This window comes from Rhipicephalus microplus, chromosome 7, assembly GCF_043290135.1.
Source record: "Rhipicephalus microplus isolate Deutch F79 chromosome 7, USDA_Rmic, whole genome shotgun sequence".
NCBI lineage: Eukaryota > Metazoa > Arthropoda > Arachnida > Ixodida > Ixodidae > Rhipicephalus > Rhipicephalus microplus.
Window position 1 is genome coordinate 133,442,510 of NC_134706.1, and position 14,537 is coordinate 133,457,046.

The window sequence follows — 14,537 nt, forward strand, 5'->3', positions numbered from 1 at the left end:
AATGTAGGTCATGCAAGTTTCACCTGGCACTTGAGCGTGTTGCATTAGCGTCTCTTCTGCTCTTTTCTTTTTTGTTGTTGGGTCGCCGAAACGCTCTTTGATCTCAGAAACAAATCTGTCCCACGTCGTTAGCGTTTCCTCCCGATTCTCGTACCATATCAATGCAGTATCCGTCATAAAGAACGCGACGTACAGAAGCTGAGAAGCGGCATCTCATTTGTTGGCAGCGCTCACCCGTTCGTAATGGATGAGCCAAGCCTCGACGTCTTCATCAGGTCTGCCGGCGAAAGGACGAGCATCTCTCAGTTGTGGAGCCGAACTGGTCGGCGCAGAAGTCGAGAGAGGTTGTTGTTCATCTGCGTTGTGGGACATGTCCAGCTCAGATGGATTCGGTGGAAGTCCAGCAAGGCGACGGCTCCGTCGAAGAACTTGCGGTTCAGCCTCCGTCTTCGGGTGTCGATTACCCAGCACTTCCACCACAACTGTTACAGCGAGCTGTGATGAAATGGCTTTATTTACAAGAGGTGAGCGATGGTCGTTCGTGGCAGCGCACTGCGATCTGTTTGTTTGTTTGTTTGTATCCTCTAATCCATGGCTCGTACCCACTCTGGGGGATTGGCCAAGAAAACATATAGTCTCATACGGACGATAACTGCATTATTGCTTACAACGGAAAAAAAACGTGGGGGGGGGGGGGAGTTGTATAGTGAAGACAGTATGTTAAAAAAAAGAAAGAAACCAAAGATTTAGATAGCGAGAAAAAAAGAATCAACAACAGTGTAGACACTAATAGCTACAACTTGATTTTGGGAGCCGACCAGACAGCTGGTTTTGCCAAACCCGATTAATTTGGTATGTCACGGATTTATCCAGAATTGAAAAATACTGCAATCTTGCCAAGACTCTTCGTCTTCCTCTACTTCTCTTCTCTGCCTTTTACTAGCCCGTTACAATGTGATGAAAAGATGCGAGATGGTGGTACTAAGAGTGTTGAATACGTGAACGAACGGACACACAGACGGATGCATGACGGACGCACTGATGGCTGCTCGGGCGGATGGACGCAGGGACGGACGCATGGACGAACGCAAAGACGGACGCACAGATGGACGTGCAGACGCATGAACAGACGCATGCATGGACGGGCGGGTGGACGCACGGGCGGCCACACAGACGCAAGCATGGACGGACGGAAGCAAGAACGAATGGACGGGCGGATGCTTCGCCCCACTCTCCATCATTCACTCCTTAGATATGCTGCCATTTTTTTCGGCGCGGCCAGCTGGCCAAATCTATCGTGGCGCTACAGTTCTAAATAGTGTGGGTTACCACTCATTCTGTCCATCTCTCTAACGGCGAGCCATGTGTAGCTAGAAGCGAAAATACACTTGGGATCTCGCCACTTTATTCTTGGAGATCAAAACAAAGCGGTGGTAGCTGCCGGCGCGAGGACTCGTTCTAGCACGAGTCTTCAGCTACAATTGGCTTCAAGCACGAACAGTCCGAGAGCTGCCGTGTGGTGACTAATGAGTAATGATGATGAAGAAAAGGGCGCAGCATTGGTCCTCTCTAGCAATTTGCGCGATTTGAAAGGCATACACAAAATAAAGAGAGAGAAAGGTGCTATATACATGAACGGCAATCCATACGGTGTTCGTTTGGGAAGTCCAAGCCGTTTACGTGAAAGGGCGCAGGGACTTCATGATTGTTCCCGTGGTCAGCACTGGAAGTAGTGGCCGAGGAACAAGGCACCGGTGCGTCAATATAGACAAGCAGGTGCCCCGATGGCTTAGTGAGTGCGTTCATGTGCGCACCAAGTGGCATGAGCGAATGCCGCTGTGAACGTTGCCGGTCATTGTTTCGGTTTGGCCGCTAACATTGGCAGTGGATTGATAGTGCCGCTGTGGACGCCGGTGGTGGTGCAACGATTTTTTGTGCGTCTTATGGTGGCTGGAGTTTCGACACGGGTTATAGAGAACACGGGTATACGAGTTCGCAGACGCGGAAACGCTGTACTCGAAAGACCATGCTGCACGCAATGCTTGTAGTGGTGGGTACAATACATGACCGATAAGCGCGTCGGGCCAAGGTGGAGGAGGCTTGTGATGTGTCTAAGAGCCGGCCTGTATTCCAGTTGCACGCCGGCTGGTTCGCGTTCTCAGTCGGGAGCTCGTCATGGCACACAGCAAGCGTGAATTCAGGAAGAGGGACAGTCGGGGCATATATAGACTCGTAGAAGCGACTTTCGCGATTGGCACACGAGGGCTCATGCGCAGGTTGGCGTAGATGATGGCTGCCTCTATGGCAGGCGTGGATTGTGTGGTCTGCTGTGCCATAGGCAGACCAGGCACGTCATCTTTAGGAGCATTGGTCATTGTCGCAGCGTCTCGGAAGTTTGGCCCTAGATGACTGGAAGCTTTAACTTCAGCTACGGGAGACCGTGAGGGCGAAAATGGTCGCTGCTGGCAGGAGACAGAGAGCGTTGAAGTTGGTAAAGAGTCGCCTTCGGACATCGTGCACGGTGAAGCCTCCGTGACCGCAGGGTGAATAGCAGGCATGACGATGTCAGTAGGCGTGGCGGACTCCGGGGCGTGCGGCGATGTAGCCATCGTAGAGTCTGACACGTCCGAAGGGTCGTGGGCCGTGGAGGTTGGAGAAAACGTGTGGATGGCGAGCGTGCCTGAAGGATTATCGGCCGAAGACTTCGAAGAAACGCACTTCGTGGCTGATGGGTTGAATGTGGCACAAACGTCTTGAATCTCGTTGGGTTGGTGGTTGGGTGCAGAACCTATTGCGCTGGTGACCGAATGTGAGGTGTGATGTGACGTAGCCAAGAGAGTAAAGTCATAGTCAAAGCGGGACTGCGGGCCAGCTAGTTGGTGCCGCTCGCTGTGACGCCTGAGAAACCCGGAGGTCACGGGAGCCCGGAAGCGGGCGGTAGGTGGGGCCGTAACAGGCCAGCACCGCATAGTATAGGTGACTATAGGGCTGTGGGCTTGAGCTTGATGTGCCAGCGAGATGACTAAACTCCACCGGCAGCGCGTCGAGTAAGATGGCGGGCATAAGCGGCTGGTCCGTAACGCCATTCGTGGTGAGAACGGTGTCGAGCTGCCTAAACCATACTTAAGTTTTGAGGTAGTCCAGGTAGAAAAACTGGAAGGCAGAATCGCTGAAGCACGGCAGCGGGTCACTCGGTGAAGGGCGTGTTCCTCGGGTCACCACTAGTAGCGAGGGGCAGATCCCGCCATTTTATTCTTGAAGGTCAAAGTGGAGCGGTGGCGGCTGCCTCCGTCCTAGGCGCCAGGCGTGAGGACTCATTATAATGTAGCACGCGCCTCGAGCTCCGAGCACGAGCAGCTCGAGAGACGAAATGTGGGGACTAATGAGTGATGATGATAATGATGAAGGCACTGCATTTGTATATACACCATTTACCACTAGCTTACTGTAGATGGAATTAAACAGACATTCTTGAAGAAAGTATGCCACTTACCACTTCGTTCACTATCGACTTGGCGACGATGTACTCCTATGGACGCCTGCACAAACAACTGGGTTATGCGAAACATAATCTCCAGGGTTCATTTCGAATATTTTGCTTGCTCTGAAAACATGTATGAATAGCTGCTCCAAATTACAATTTCTTTCTGCACCAAAGACACTTCTGACCACACCAGAGCACTGTTTCTTCTGCTTCAGAATCTGGTCTTGGAATCAAAATGTCACCTCCAACACTGTACAGAGGTGGAATTGCTGCGCTATTTGCACCATGCTGCGCCAATCCATTTCTGTTGCGTCATGCTACCACAAAATGCTTTAGTGGGCCAAATTGCTCCTAAGCGGTCTATTGGTGCATTGAAGCGCTGCTTTGGTCCCCGACGTGGCTGGATCAAGTGGTCCATCACCTGTAACTTAGCGCGCTCTTGAGCACAGCCGTGACGCTGATGATGATGTCAAGTAGCTATCGAGTGGTAAATTATGGTCCCTAAAATATAGGTAAATGGCAGGAGAGGGCTAGCTGCAATAAATTGGTTGTTCAGCAATTTTTCTGTTGTCATAACTGCGGCGACTGAGTTTCGTGAGCACATCCATTCTCTCCCCTTCTCATTTGAATGACAGCTGGTGTTTTGTCAATGAATGTAGTGGAAGAAAAAAAACGCGAAAAAGTAGTCAGGTTTATCTGCGCAGTGCATCGCATATGTTTATTTTTCTCTCGGATTCCATGTCGGCTGTGGGGCTTTCAGAAGTAATCCTATGGTTTTTTTTTCATTTATTCTCACCCTCCTTGGGTTTAATATGAAATTAACAAAAAACGAGAGCACGTGGGCTTCCTGAGACGTTTTCTAGCTTATCACATGGCCCGACGCATTACAAGAGCTGCCCCCACCGAGATCAACGCGATGGCAGCGCGATCACAAAGCGGGGAACGTATAGCACAGAAGCACCTCCAATGGGCCAACGCAACGGCGCTAAGCACGGAGCTAAGCACGGAGCTCAGAAGCCTTACTTCAGCAGACTGTGTAGTATTTGGTGCCATTTCGGAATGCAGATCTGAAAGGTCATGCTTTTGTTCACGTGATCCTGAAGATTGTCATGGGTGTCTTGCGCTACGTTTGGGGCATGGCCTATAAGCCCGGGGAACATAGAATCAACCTATTTCACCCACAGGCGCTTACAAATTGTACAGCAGCCCACTGTTGCACTGACGCGTACATGATCGGGGTGCGAAGAAAGGGTACGGGAGGGAAAGGAATGCGCAGCGATTGAACAACGTGACATTACCGCTGGAATCGGAAAGGGCGCCTGCACGGAATTTTGCGGCAGTGAAGTGTAGCTTTTCTAGGCAACGCTTAAATCATGTCTTTATAATGTTTCCTCATAGGTAAGTGGGTGGGTAGGCATTAAGGCTTTAACGAGGGATTCGGGCTAGGTTTGCCTCCAGGAGCTGTCGTCCGCGGAACATTGTGCGATGTCCTCGGCGATAGCCCTGGCTTGCTGGACAGCCCAGATTTGGTCAACTGCACGTGGGCTGAGAAGAGCGGTTCGCCACCACTCAGCAAGCCGTCTTGGAGTACACTCACTCTGATCCCCGCAGTGGCGGCGAACACCACACTCTCACTCCCAAAGTGTATGCGCCATGTCAACTCTCTCATGCCAGCACCACGGACTGCCGGGGGACGGGTGGAGCGAGGGACAAAGTCTATGCAGGTGTCGGGGATCGTCGAATGCGTTGGTCTGCAAACTCCTCGAATCAGACGCAGCATATAGAATTGAATTGTGGGTGTGGCCTGCTTATCATTATGCTAAGTAAAAAGTAGTGGAATATTCTGGGTTTCTAAAGAATTGAAAATTTTCAGAAATAATTTTTTACCCTAGAAATTACTTCAAAATTTACTTGCACTGCTCTAAAACATAGCTTTTGATGATCCGAAATCACTCCAACGCTTCTCACCTACCACTCCAAAGCTACTCCAAAAAACTGAACCCCACTTTCACTCCTCATTAGCAAACCATAAATGAACTTTTCCAACTGAAGAAGACGTACGGTCGTTAAAAAATTCCGCTTAAAGTGCATAAGTATCCAGCTGGAACTTAGAGAGACAATACTGCCCAGAACATGAAATGAGATGACTGCACGGATGGAAAGATTGTCCCTTATAGCGACTCAAACCAACCCTATTTTTTTTTCGTGGGAAGAAGAAGAAGAAGAAGAACATAAACTTTATTTGTTGAATCCAGACGATTCAAGTCCGGCGTTTTTAGTGGGCCTGGGCACCCACCACGGATGCGGTTCCGAGACCTTGTCTCGAAGCCGCTTCCTCGGCACGCTGGACGGCCCAGAGTTGTGCTGTCAGGTTCGAGCTGAGCAGTGCGGCCTTCCAACGCGAGCGGAGGCTGGCGGTGGAAGAGTGAGATGAATCGGCACTGTTCGAATTGTTTATTAGGCCCTGACACTCCCACAGCATGTGACTAAGGGTGGCAACCTCGCCACATGACGTGCATCTTTTTGTAGTGTATATGTCTGGATACATGGCGTGCATGAGTCTAGGGTTTCTGTATGAATCTGTTTGTAATTGTCTGAAGTGTACCGCTTGCGTTCTGTTTAGCCTTTCGTGAGGAGATGGGTATATGCGTCTTTGTAACTGGTAATGTGTGGTGATGTCGTGAAACCTGGTCATACGATCCTCCCATACCCAGATGTCTGCAGTTCCCCGCGGGGGCTCGTCGTCCTCCGGTGATGCTCGGTGAGTGAGGCCTCGAGCAACGCGGTGAGCCGCTTCGTTGGGGGTGCTCAGTCCGCTATGTGCCGGGATCCATAACAGGTGCCTTCGGTTATCGAAGTCGACCTCTCCTGGATGTATGGGATGTCCTTGGAGTATGTGAAACGCCTCTTGCGAGATGCGTCCGTTGGCAAAATTGCGAATTGCTGTTTGCGAATCACTAATCACGTATGTGGCATTGGTCTGTGTGAGGGCCAGTGCTATAACCGCTTCCTCTGCCGCTTCAGCGTGTGCCGTGTTCACAGTGAGGCTTGTGATGTACTTGCCACGATGGCCGGTAACTACCGCCACGAAACTCTTTTTATTGGTATAATGCGCAGCATCAGTGAAAACCGCTTCAGTGTCGTTGGAGTAACTTTGAGTAATGCATTGTGCCCTGGCTTTGCGCCGTCCCGTATGGTGTTGGGGGTGCATGTTGCGAGGCAATGGGGGTACGTATACTTGCTCGCGTACCGATCTTGGAATTTCGACTTTGATACCGTGCTGCGTATGGTACGTGATGCCAAGTTTTTCGAGTAGGTGTCGGCCTGGGCGGGTCTTGGATAGGCGCTCGAGCTGGGAAACTTGTTGCGCCTCCACGAGTTCCTTGAGGATGTTATGCAACCCTAGCTCTAGGAGTTTGCTGGTGCTAACTCCGGGCGCCAGTCTCAACGCGAACTTGTACGTCTTGCCTATCAGGGCGTTAAGCTTGTCTTTTTCCGCAACTGTCCATTTGTGAAACGGTGCCGTGTACATTAGTTGTGAAATAACAAAGGCTTGTATGAGTCGTATGACGCTGCCTTCGCGCATGCCCGCATGTTTGTTCGTGATGCGTCGGATGAGTTGCATCGTGCTGGTGGCTTTTGCCATTATCTTGCGCAGTGCTTCACTATTGCCGCCATTCTGCTCAATCATCATCCCCAGTACCCGGATCATCTTTACCATTGGGATTGGTGAGCCGTTTGATGATGTAAGTTTGATTTCTTGATTTTCTGAAGGTACGTAGTTTTTGGGCGGGCGTCCCTTTTTCACCGGTCTATATAGCAGTAATTCGGATTTTTCGGCCGAGCAGGTGAGTCCCGTGCCTACGAGGTAATGTTCCACGCATTCTATGGCCGCCTGTAAGCGATCCTCGATCTCTCCGTCACTGCCAGTTGTCGTCCAGATCGTAATATCATCCGCGTATAGCGTATGGTGCAGTCCATCAATTTGATGTAATCGCTCGGGTAACCCCAGCAGGACGAGGTTGAAGAGCATCGGCGAGATCACTGAGCCCTGCGATGTACCCGAGCTTCCGATGTTGATTTGATTTGATTCTAGCTGTCCCACTCGCATGCGGGCGGTTCTTCCCGTGAGGAAGTCTCGGACGTAGTTGCACACTCGCATTCCGAGGTTCAATCTGTCTATTGTTCGCAATATGGCGTCGTGACGAATGTTATCGAAGGCCTTCTTCAGGTCCAGGCCAAGAATGGCTCTCGTTGAGCACCCAGGATTTTCTATGATTTGATGTTTTAGTTCCAGAAGAGCATCCTGTGTGGAGAGATGTCTTCTGAACCCAATCATTGTGTGTGGTAATAAGTTATTGTCCTCGAGGTAATCTGTTAGTCTATTGAGGAACGCATGTTCCATCAGTTTACCTACACATGATGTTAGGAAGATAGGGCGCAGGTTCTGCAGCTGCAATTTCTTGCCGGGTTTCGGTATAAGTATGATCTGCGCTTCTTTCCATGGCTGGGGTAACTTTCCACGCACCCAACACTCGTTAATATAATCTATGAGTTTCTCTAGCGATCTGTAATCGAGGTGGCGCAGTGCCCTGTTCGATATTCGATCTAGGCCTGGGGCTGACTTGGTATTGAGTTTGACGAGCGTCGCCTCGATTTCGGAAATTGAGAATTCTGCGTCTAGGATGGCGTTGCCTTCTCCCCTGTAGTCCGGATGTACTTGCGGGGGCGTTTATTTATTTATTATTTTATTTTTATTCCTTCTCTACCAATCGCGAAGAATAGCCTGTGGCGTCTCTGGTGGCAAAAAACATAAACTATCTTGAATGCTCTGTCACGTGACCATGAGTTAATGTGCACGGTCAACAATTTATTGATTAGTACTGAAATTTTGTTTGATTCCTTATAGCAAACGATTATGTTTTATATAAGTATACGTATAGGCTTGCGTTAGTAGTACGCATTAAAGTGGCGCTGCCATTGCGTGACATATGCAGAGTTCCGTTTTCGATTACTTGGCCTGGCGACGCGATACAAATGCAGGGAAGCTCTATAGAGCCACACCGTCTCATTGTAATGGCTTGTTATTTTCAAAAATAATTGTAAAACGCAGAATAAACGTGGTTAAGCACAGTTCTGGGAAATCCTGTCAAATAAGAACAACGACAGCATGCATAAGCCACCAGAAAGGCTACCGGCGTTGCTATCGATACTCAGCGTTGCCGGATGAAAAGGCACTACCATTAGAGTGTACTACTACTATGTTCAGAGCCTTTCAGATAAAAAAATACTGCTTATAAAATGACTATATGAGCTCTTGGGATTAACTACTGTGGCTACGATCACTATACGAAGGCCAAGCTTTATGTCGCGCAGAAAAAAATTGGATCGAAAAGAGTCAGTTGTCGGTCTCTTTAAATCACTTCCTTGCGGGGTATTCATGGGCTGTGAGCTGAATATAGCTAAATTATTTAGGAGGTAATATTTTCAGCTGAACCCTTGGATACTCCACGTTGAAATATAACTTTTTGTCGTCTGGGTTTTCGTAAACGTAGAAACAATGGCAGCAAACCACAACTATGTCCTGTCGGGGCGCAAAGCCAGCTTCGTACATGGAGATAACAGGGAAGGGGGAGGGTTGCTGCGACGAACCTTAATTCGAATCCCTAAAGGGGAACTCTGGGCACGCCTATGACCTCCCTGGCATAGGTGTGCACCGGGTTATCCTTTGGGGGAGGGGGGCAAAAGTTCATTGAAGTGCCCCCCCCCTCCCTATTATGTCAATGTAGAGGACTGACTTTGCGCTCCCCCCCCCCCCCCCCCCCCCCCGTCTTCCTCTTGACTAGGCGGCCGTCCCATTCTCAGTCGGTAGAACATTGGATCCGTTATTCCAAAATCCCAAGTTCGGGGATGAAAGCTTTCGAGAATGTAGTTTCCTAGTTTTCATGCATAGTTTTTGTTAAGGTTGGTTGAAACAAGAGATTGAGCCTGCGAAATCAACCCCCCCCCCCTTTTTTTTAACTAATGACGCTTTAACTTCGAGTACGTTGAAGCTTACTTATCGTTTTCAAAAGCGACATTCTAAAGGAAAATGAAGGGCATCATATGCTCATTCTTTTTAAGGTTACTATGTAACGTATTGTTGTAACCAGACTACCTCCCAAGATCTAGGAAATTTAGCATGTTCACTAGTGTCTCACCCAGTTTAATGTTCAAACACTTTTAAGTGTGTACATTTATTGAAAGAAATTATCATTATAAAACGCCTCACCGTGGTTGTCTAGTAACTATAAGGTACTCGGCTGCTGACCAGCAGGTCGCGGTATCGAATCCCGGCTGCAGCGGTGACATTTCTGATGGAGGTGATAATGCTGTAGGCCCGTGTGCTCATATTTAGGTGCACGTTGATGAGCCGCAGGTGGCTGAAATTTCCAGAGCCCTCCGCTACTGCGTCTCTCATAACCATATGGTGGTTTTGGGATGTTAAACCCCACATTTCAATTAATCCATTTTACTACCCCCACTGCCTCCGTGTCCCGCCGATAGAAAAAAATTCAATGTCCCAAAAAGTATGATATATTCATGAAAGACGTCATAGCGCAAGGCTCTGGAAAAGTTTGACCACCTGGGGTTCCTAACAAACACCTATATTAAATGTATAGGCACACGGACCTCAAGTACTTCCACCTCCATCTAAAGTGCGGCCGCAGCGGCCGGATTTCGATCTCACGACGTGCGGTTGAGCAATCAAGTACCACAACCATTGTACCACTTTGGCGGATAGTGAGCCAGGTAACACGTATTCATAGTGGAAAATGGCGCGAAGTAAACACGAACAAGAATGCACACAGGACCAGTGCTTACTGCATGGTTTATTGAAAGGGGAAATCTGGGGCATGGGGAACATATCTTTCTTCTGGCGGCGCATAAATTCGTAAGTAATGTTTTATGACATAATAATAATGTGCCGCTCTACGTATACGCGTCACCAAAATATTTCATCTGTAATATGTTCTCTTCCCCGAGCTTTTCGTTTCCGTCAGTGTGGTTTATCAACTAGTGTGGTCACGGGTACGTCTTCACTATAGGATTCTGACATGTATATTTAATTATATACAAGCAGCGCACATTAATGCAGCTGGTCGTCCATACTGTTATTGCGTTGTTGCCGATGATGAATACGTCAATGAAACGTGGCGCCCTCTTACAAGGTAGCGCGCGCACTTCTTCACTGCTGTTGCCTGCCTTACCACTTGTATACACCGCCTAATAATACTGCTGCTGGTATCGTCACCTTTCTTCGGTAAAAGAGTAGCCTCGTTGCTGATGGGACTTCAAGAAGCGTATGGTAGAGGAATAGTTGGTAAGATTGGAAAAATATAAGAGTACGCCTACATGCAGGGCACAAGAAAAAATATGGGTACAGGACCACTGCAGGTCCCGTCCACGTGCTGGGATACGATCCACATCTTTTTGTGTCTTGTATGTAGGCGTATTTTTATGTTTTCCACGGCTGATGTGACATAAGCGCAATAATTAATCGATTAAAATTTGGTGGTTTGCAATATAGTCCTTGAACCGATGGATAAAAACTTTGGGGCTCCCCCCCTTCCCTCCTAAATTTTTGTTAAGTTTTGCTTGCATACATATAGGTGCCCAAATACAAACGCATGCACATACATAAAGAATGGTTAAACACCTCGTCCCCTTGAAAACGTTGTTGGCTACGCTTCTGCGTTCAATAGTTGTGTGAAAACGAGTTCACCCGTAGGGCACCAACGGGAATGGGAAAAAGATGAGAACACTCTCTCAAACAAACTTCTGAAGCCAAATGGGTTATATTTTCACACGCAAGCTCAGCAAGCATAATATTCCAAAGCCGCATATATCTCGGACATATGCACTGCAACATACAAAACATTATGCTTCTATTTGACGCCATCACCGGTACTGCACAGGTTTCCTTCGCAGAGTACAGCGTCACTCATAGTGAAGTTTGCGAAGGTGATACACTTAACTTAAACTGCTCTACTAAGACGCAATAGCGCAAGGAGCCCCATTGCGATTTCGCTGTATATGAACTCCTCTTTCCCAATGCCACTTACTCTCAGTGATATTGGTGCTTTAGTTTCTTTGTGTGCCAGGCGTGGTACACCAGGGTGGACGCTAAACCAAAGCATAAATATATACAGCACACTGTCTAGCACCTTGCGACACATCACCGGACCGGCTACTGAAAAGTTATTTCGTACGAAGGCTGATGAGCATAACGCTGGTTTCACAGCCTTGGCGAGCGTTACGTGCCAATACCGCAAGTGCATGGCCTCTTCCTAGAATTCATTTTTAAGGTCACTGCAAGGAGTCTTCGTCAAAGAGATTTTGTCAAGATTAAGAGATTAAGACTATCGGCATCATTTTTTAGAGATCTACCGCCACCTCCTGAATACAGGTGGTTACGAATCCGCTCCGGCCGAAGTTAACGCCCACTTAAACATAATCTGTGAAATATTTTCTGTAACGGTGTCGTATCTGTGTGTTGCACGCCTTCCTGTGCATACATGTACTGTGTCATATGCATGTACACTTACGACGGTGACTAACCGGTAAAACGGCGTTTGCGAGCTGTACGCATGGGCTCGCTGAAATGTCTCTCACATACACCGCCAAACATGACGTATACAGTCTCTATACAGGGGTGAGGAACTGGTGCTGCCAGGAGGTTTCGTGTCCGCAATCACAGTTCCAACGTTGATGCCACGGGTGTTAAGAAGCACCACACCGCAATGGCGAAATGTTCGAGGATTAATGAAAGATATCGGCTCTGTAAAAGCACGCACGCGTAACATATACAACATTCACCATGCATGCGTTAATTGGGCGATTCTAGGCAGCAATCACAGTCTTTGGCATGGCACAGCTGGCGTGCGGCTCCTTCATGGAATTCACGAAGGGGCCTCTGTAATATGAAGTGTCGATCGTGGGGTGAAGGCCTTCTGATTGTTCAAGGAGACGGCTAGCATAACACGAAAGTTTGTTTATTTGCAGTCATCGTTCTAGCTACACCACTGCCTACACACATCAGAGATTTGTAGCAAGTTGCTTCATTGCAAGCGCCCTTCACGCATTAACACATTTAACGACAGGGCACTGTACTTCAAGGTGGCCACTCCAGGTCCCTGCCAATAATGTTGTACAGGCGCTGATTGTGCGGTGCGTAGAAATCGCGTAGCCGCCTCTCGAGGACGGGATCGATCTTGGGGTGAGGGCGACCCTTGGAAGGGTCCAGACAGTGGGGCGTCGCGCCAGGTTCCCGAAGGAGGCAGGGGAATCCCTTGGTGCTGTTGAAAACGAGATGCTGGGCCCCGACCCAGGGCGGCCTGAGGCCCAGGAAGCGCTGAAGCGAGGCCAGTTCTCGCTCGGGCTGCGCCACCAGCCTCTCGCCGCTGACGAAGTGGAAGCTGGAGCGGGGGAAGTACTCCAGCCAGCGAGCCACATGCTCATCGTACAGGCCGACTCGAACCAGCGGCTTGCTTCGGTCGACCTGAAGCGGGACAACGAATGTTATCCACTTTAAGCGACTTCATGAACAATGCTTCTGATACGCTACCAGTGCTATGTCCTACGCGATGACGGCAACTCGCACAAAGCATTGTTGACCTGGACTCTGAGCGGCTACCTAATGGCACTTACGTTTTCCTGTCTGTTACAATTTTGCGCTAGTGTATCTGTACGCATATCCGAATGTTGCTGAGCCACGCCGACAGACATATGTTATCATTTACCTGTTACACAGGGGGCACTTCTAGCGTTGTGAAATAAGGCACATACAGCGGTGAAACATTCATACAAGGTTACACAATACGAGGTATCGTTGTATCAGTTTTGTGGCAAGCTTCCCTTGCGGAAAGACTGGTTAACGTGACTTGAGCTCTGCCAGGGCTCAATGCTCTCTAGAGACCCGGGTGCGAACGTGAATGAGCCTTGCGCGCACAAATATACTATCACAGAAAAATTTCTAGACTACGACTTAAGTTTGAATGAATACAGTGAATAACCAACGTCAGCCAACAACAGCGAGGAGCGAGCCAATATTTATCTTCATTTAGCACTCATTTAGCAACACTTGTGGAACGTTCGGCTGCTCGTTTTCTAGTGATCCTTAGGCCCCGAAAAATTGATGTAAAATAGCAAATAAGCATTCTGAAACAATGGGGCCGTTTCATGATAAGAATGGCGAAACGCTTGTTCTCGGTATAAAGCTTTAAAGCCGTCGAATCCGCCACTTTCAAACACAGTCATCGCGTCATCAGACTACCACCCAAATGTGCCAATAGTGAAGATTAGCCACTCAACATAGGCGTCGCCAGGATTCTGAGTAGGTGGGTGCACGACCGTGTTCCGTGTTGTATTTCGTAAAGGGTAAGGGTGGAAAACTGGCAGAGAGAAGGGGTCGTGTACCGTTTTGGCAACTCCCTTCTTATGCCCATGCCGAGAAATCAGCTACTTTGACAACCTAACTTATAGTTCTTCTAGCCCCTTTGAGCCAACACAATCCAACACTAATCAGTAGTAAGCTGTTTTAGTTAAATTGTGTTCCAGTAAATACGTTAGTTCAACCAAGGAGGATAAAACAGGGTCGTACATATTGCACCGTTGCACAAAAACAACAGCTTTTAGCGTGTCCGGTATTCGACTATGCGCAAATGGGTTTACAGAATATCGCATTATGGTATCGACCTCTTGGGACACCTTGTGAAACCACAATTAAAAACGCGTTTGTTCGTGTTAGCCTAGTGCCCTTGAGGAAATACCGAAACTTTTGAAAGACAACTCATTCGATAAATTAGGCCACTGCCAAGCATTTATACTGCCAGAGGAGGGCAATGCGTCATGAGCGAAGTGAACCGGAGATGGGGGATGCTCAAGCAACCCTTAATTTGGCTCCATTTTGGGAGGGGGGTCAAACCACCTGAAATTTTTTTCAATTTTGATTACGTATATTACACGCACATATCACGAACATACATTAAGTATTGTTGAGCTCTCCCCCCCC

General features: G+C 48.5%; 1 protein-coding gene across 4 annotated transcripts in view; it reads right to left on the bottom strand.

The window, feature by feature from the left end:
• Positions 1–10,337: 10,337 nt before the first annotated feature.
• The window catches only part of LOC119180433 (heparan sulfate glucosamine 3-O-sulfotransferase 6), a 167,214-nt gene continuing 163,014 nt past the window's right edge, over positions 10,338–14,537 (bottom strand). For all 4 annotated transcript variants that reach the window (XM_075869748.1, XM_075869749.1, XM_075869747.1 and 1 more), the window contains exon 4: positions 10,338–13,025. In XM_075869748.1, coding sequence (XP_075725863.1) covers positions 12,639–13,025 — 387 coding nt within the window. In that variant the 3' untranslated portion in view covers positions 10,338–12,638. The remainder of the gene's footprint in view (positions 13,026–14,537) is intronic.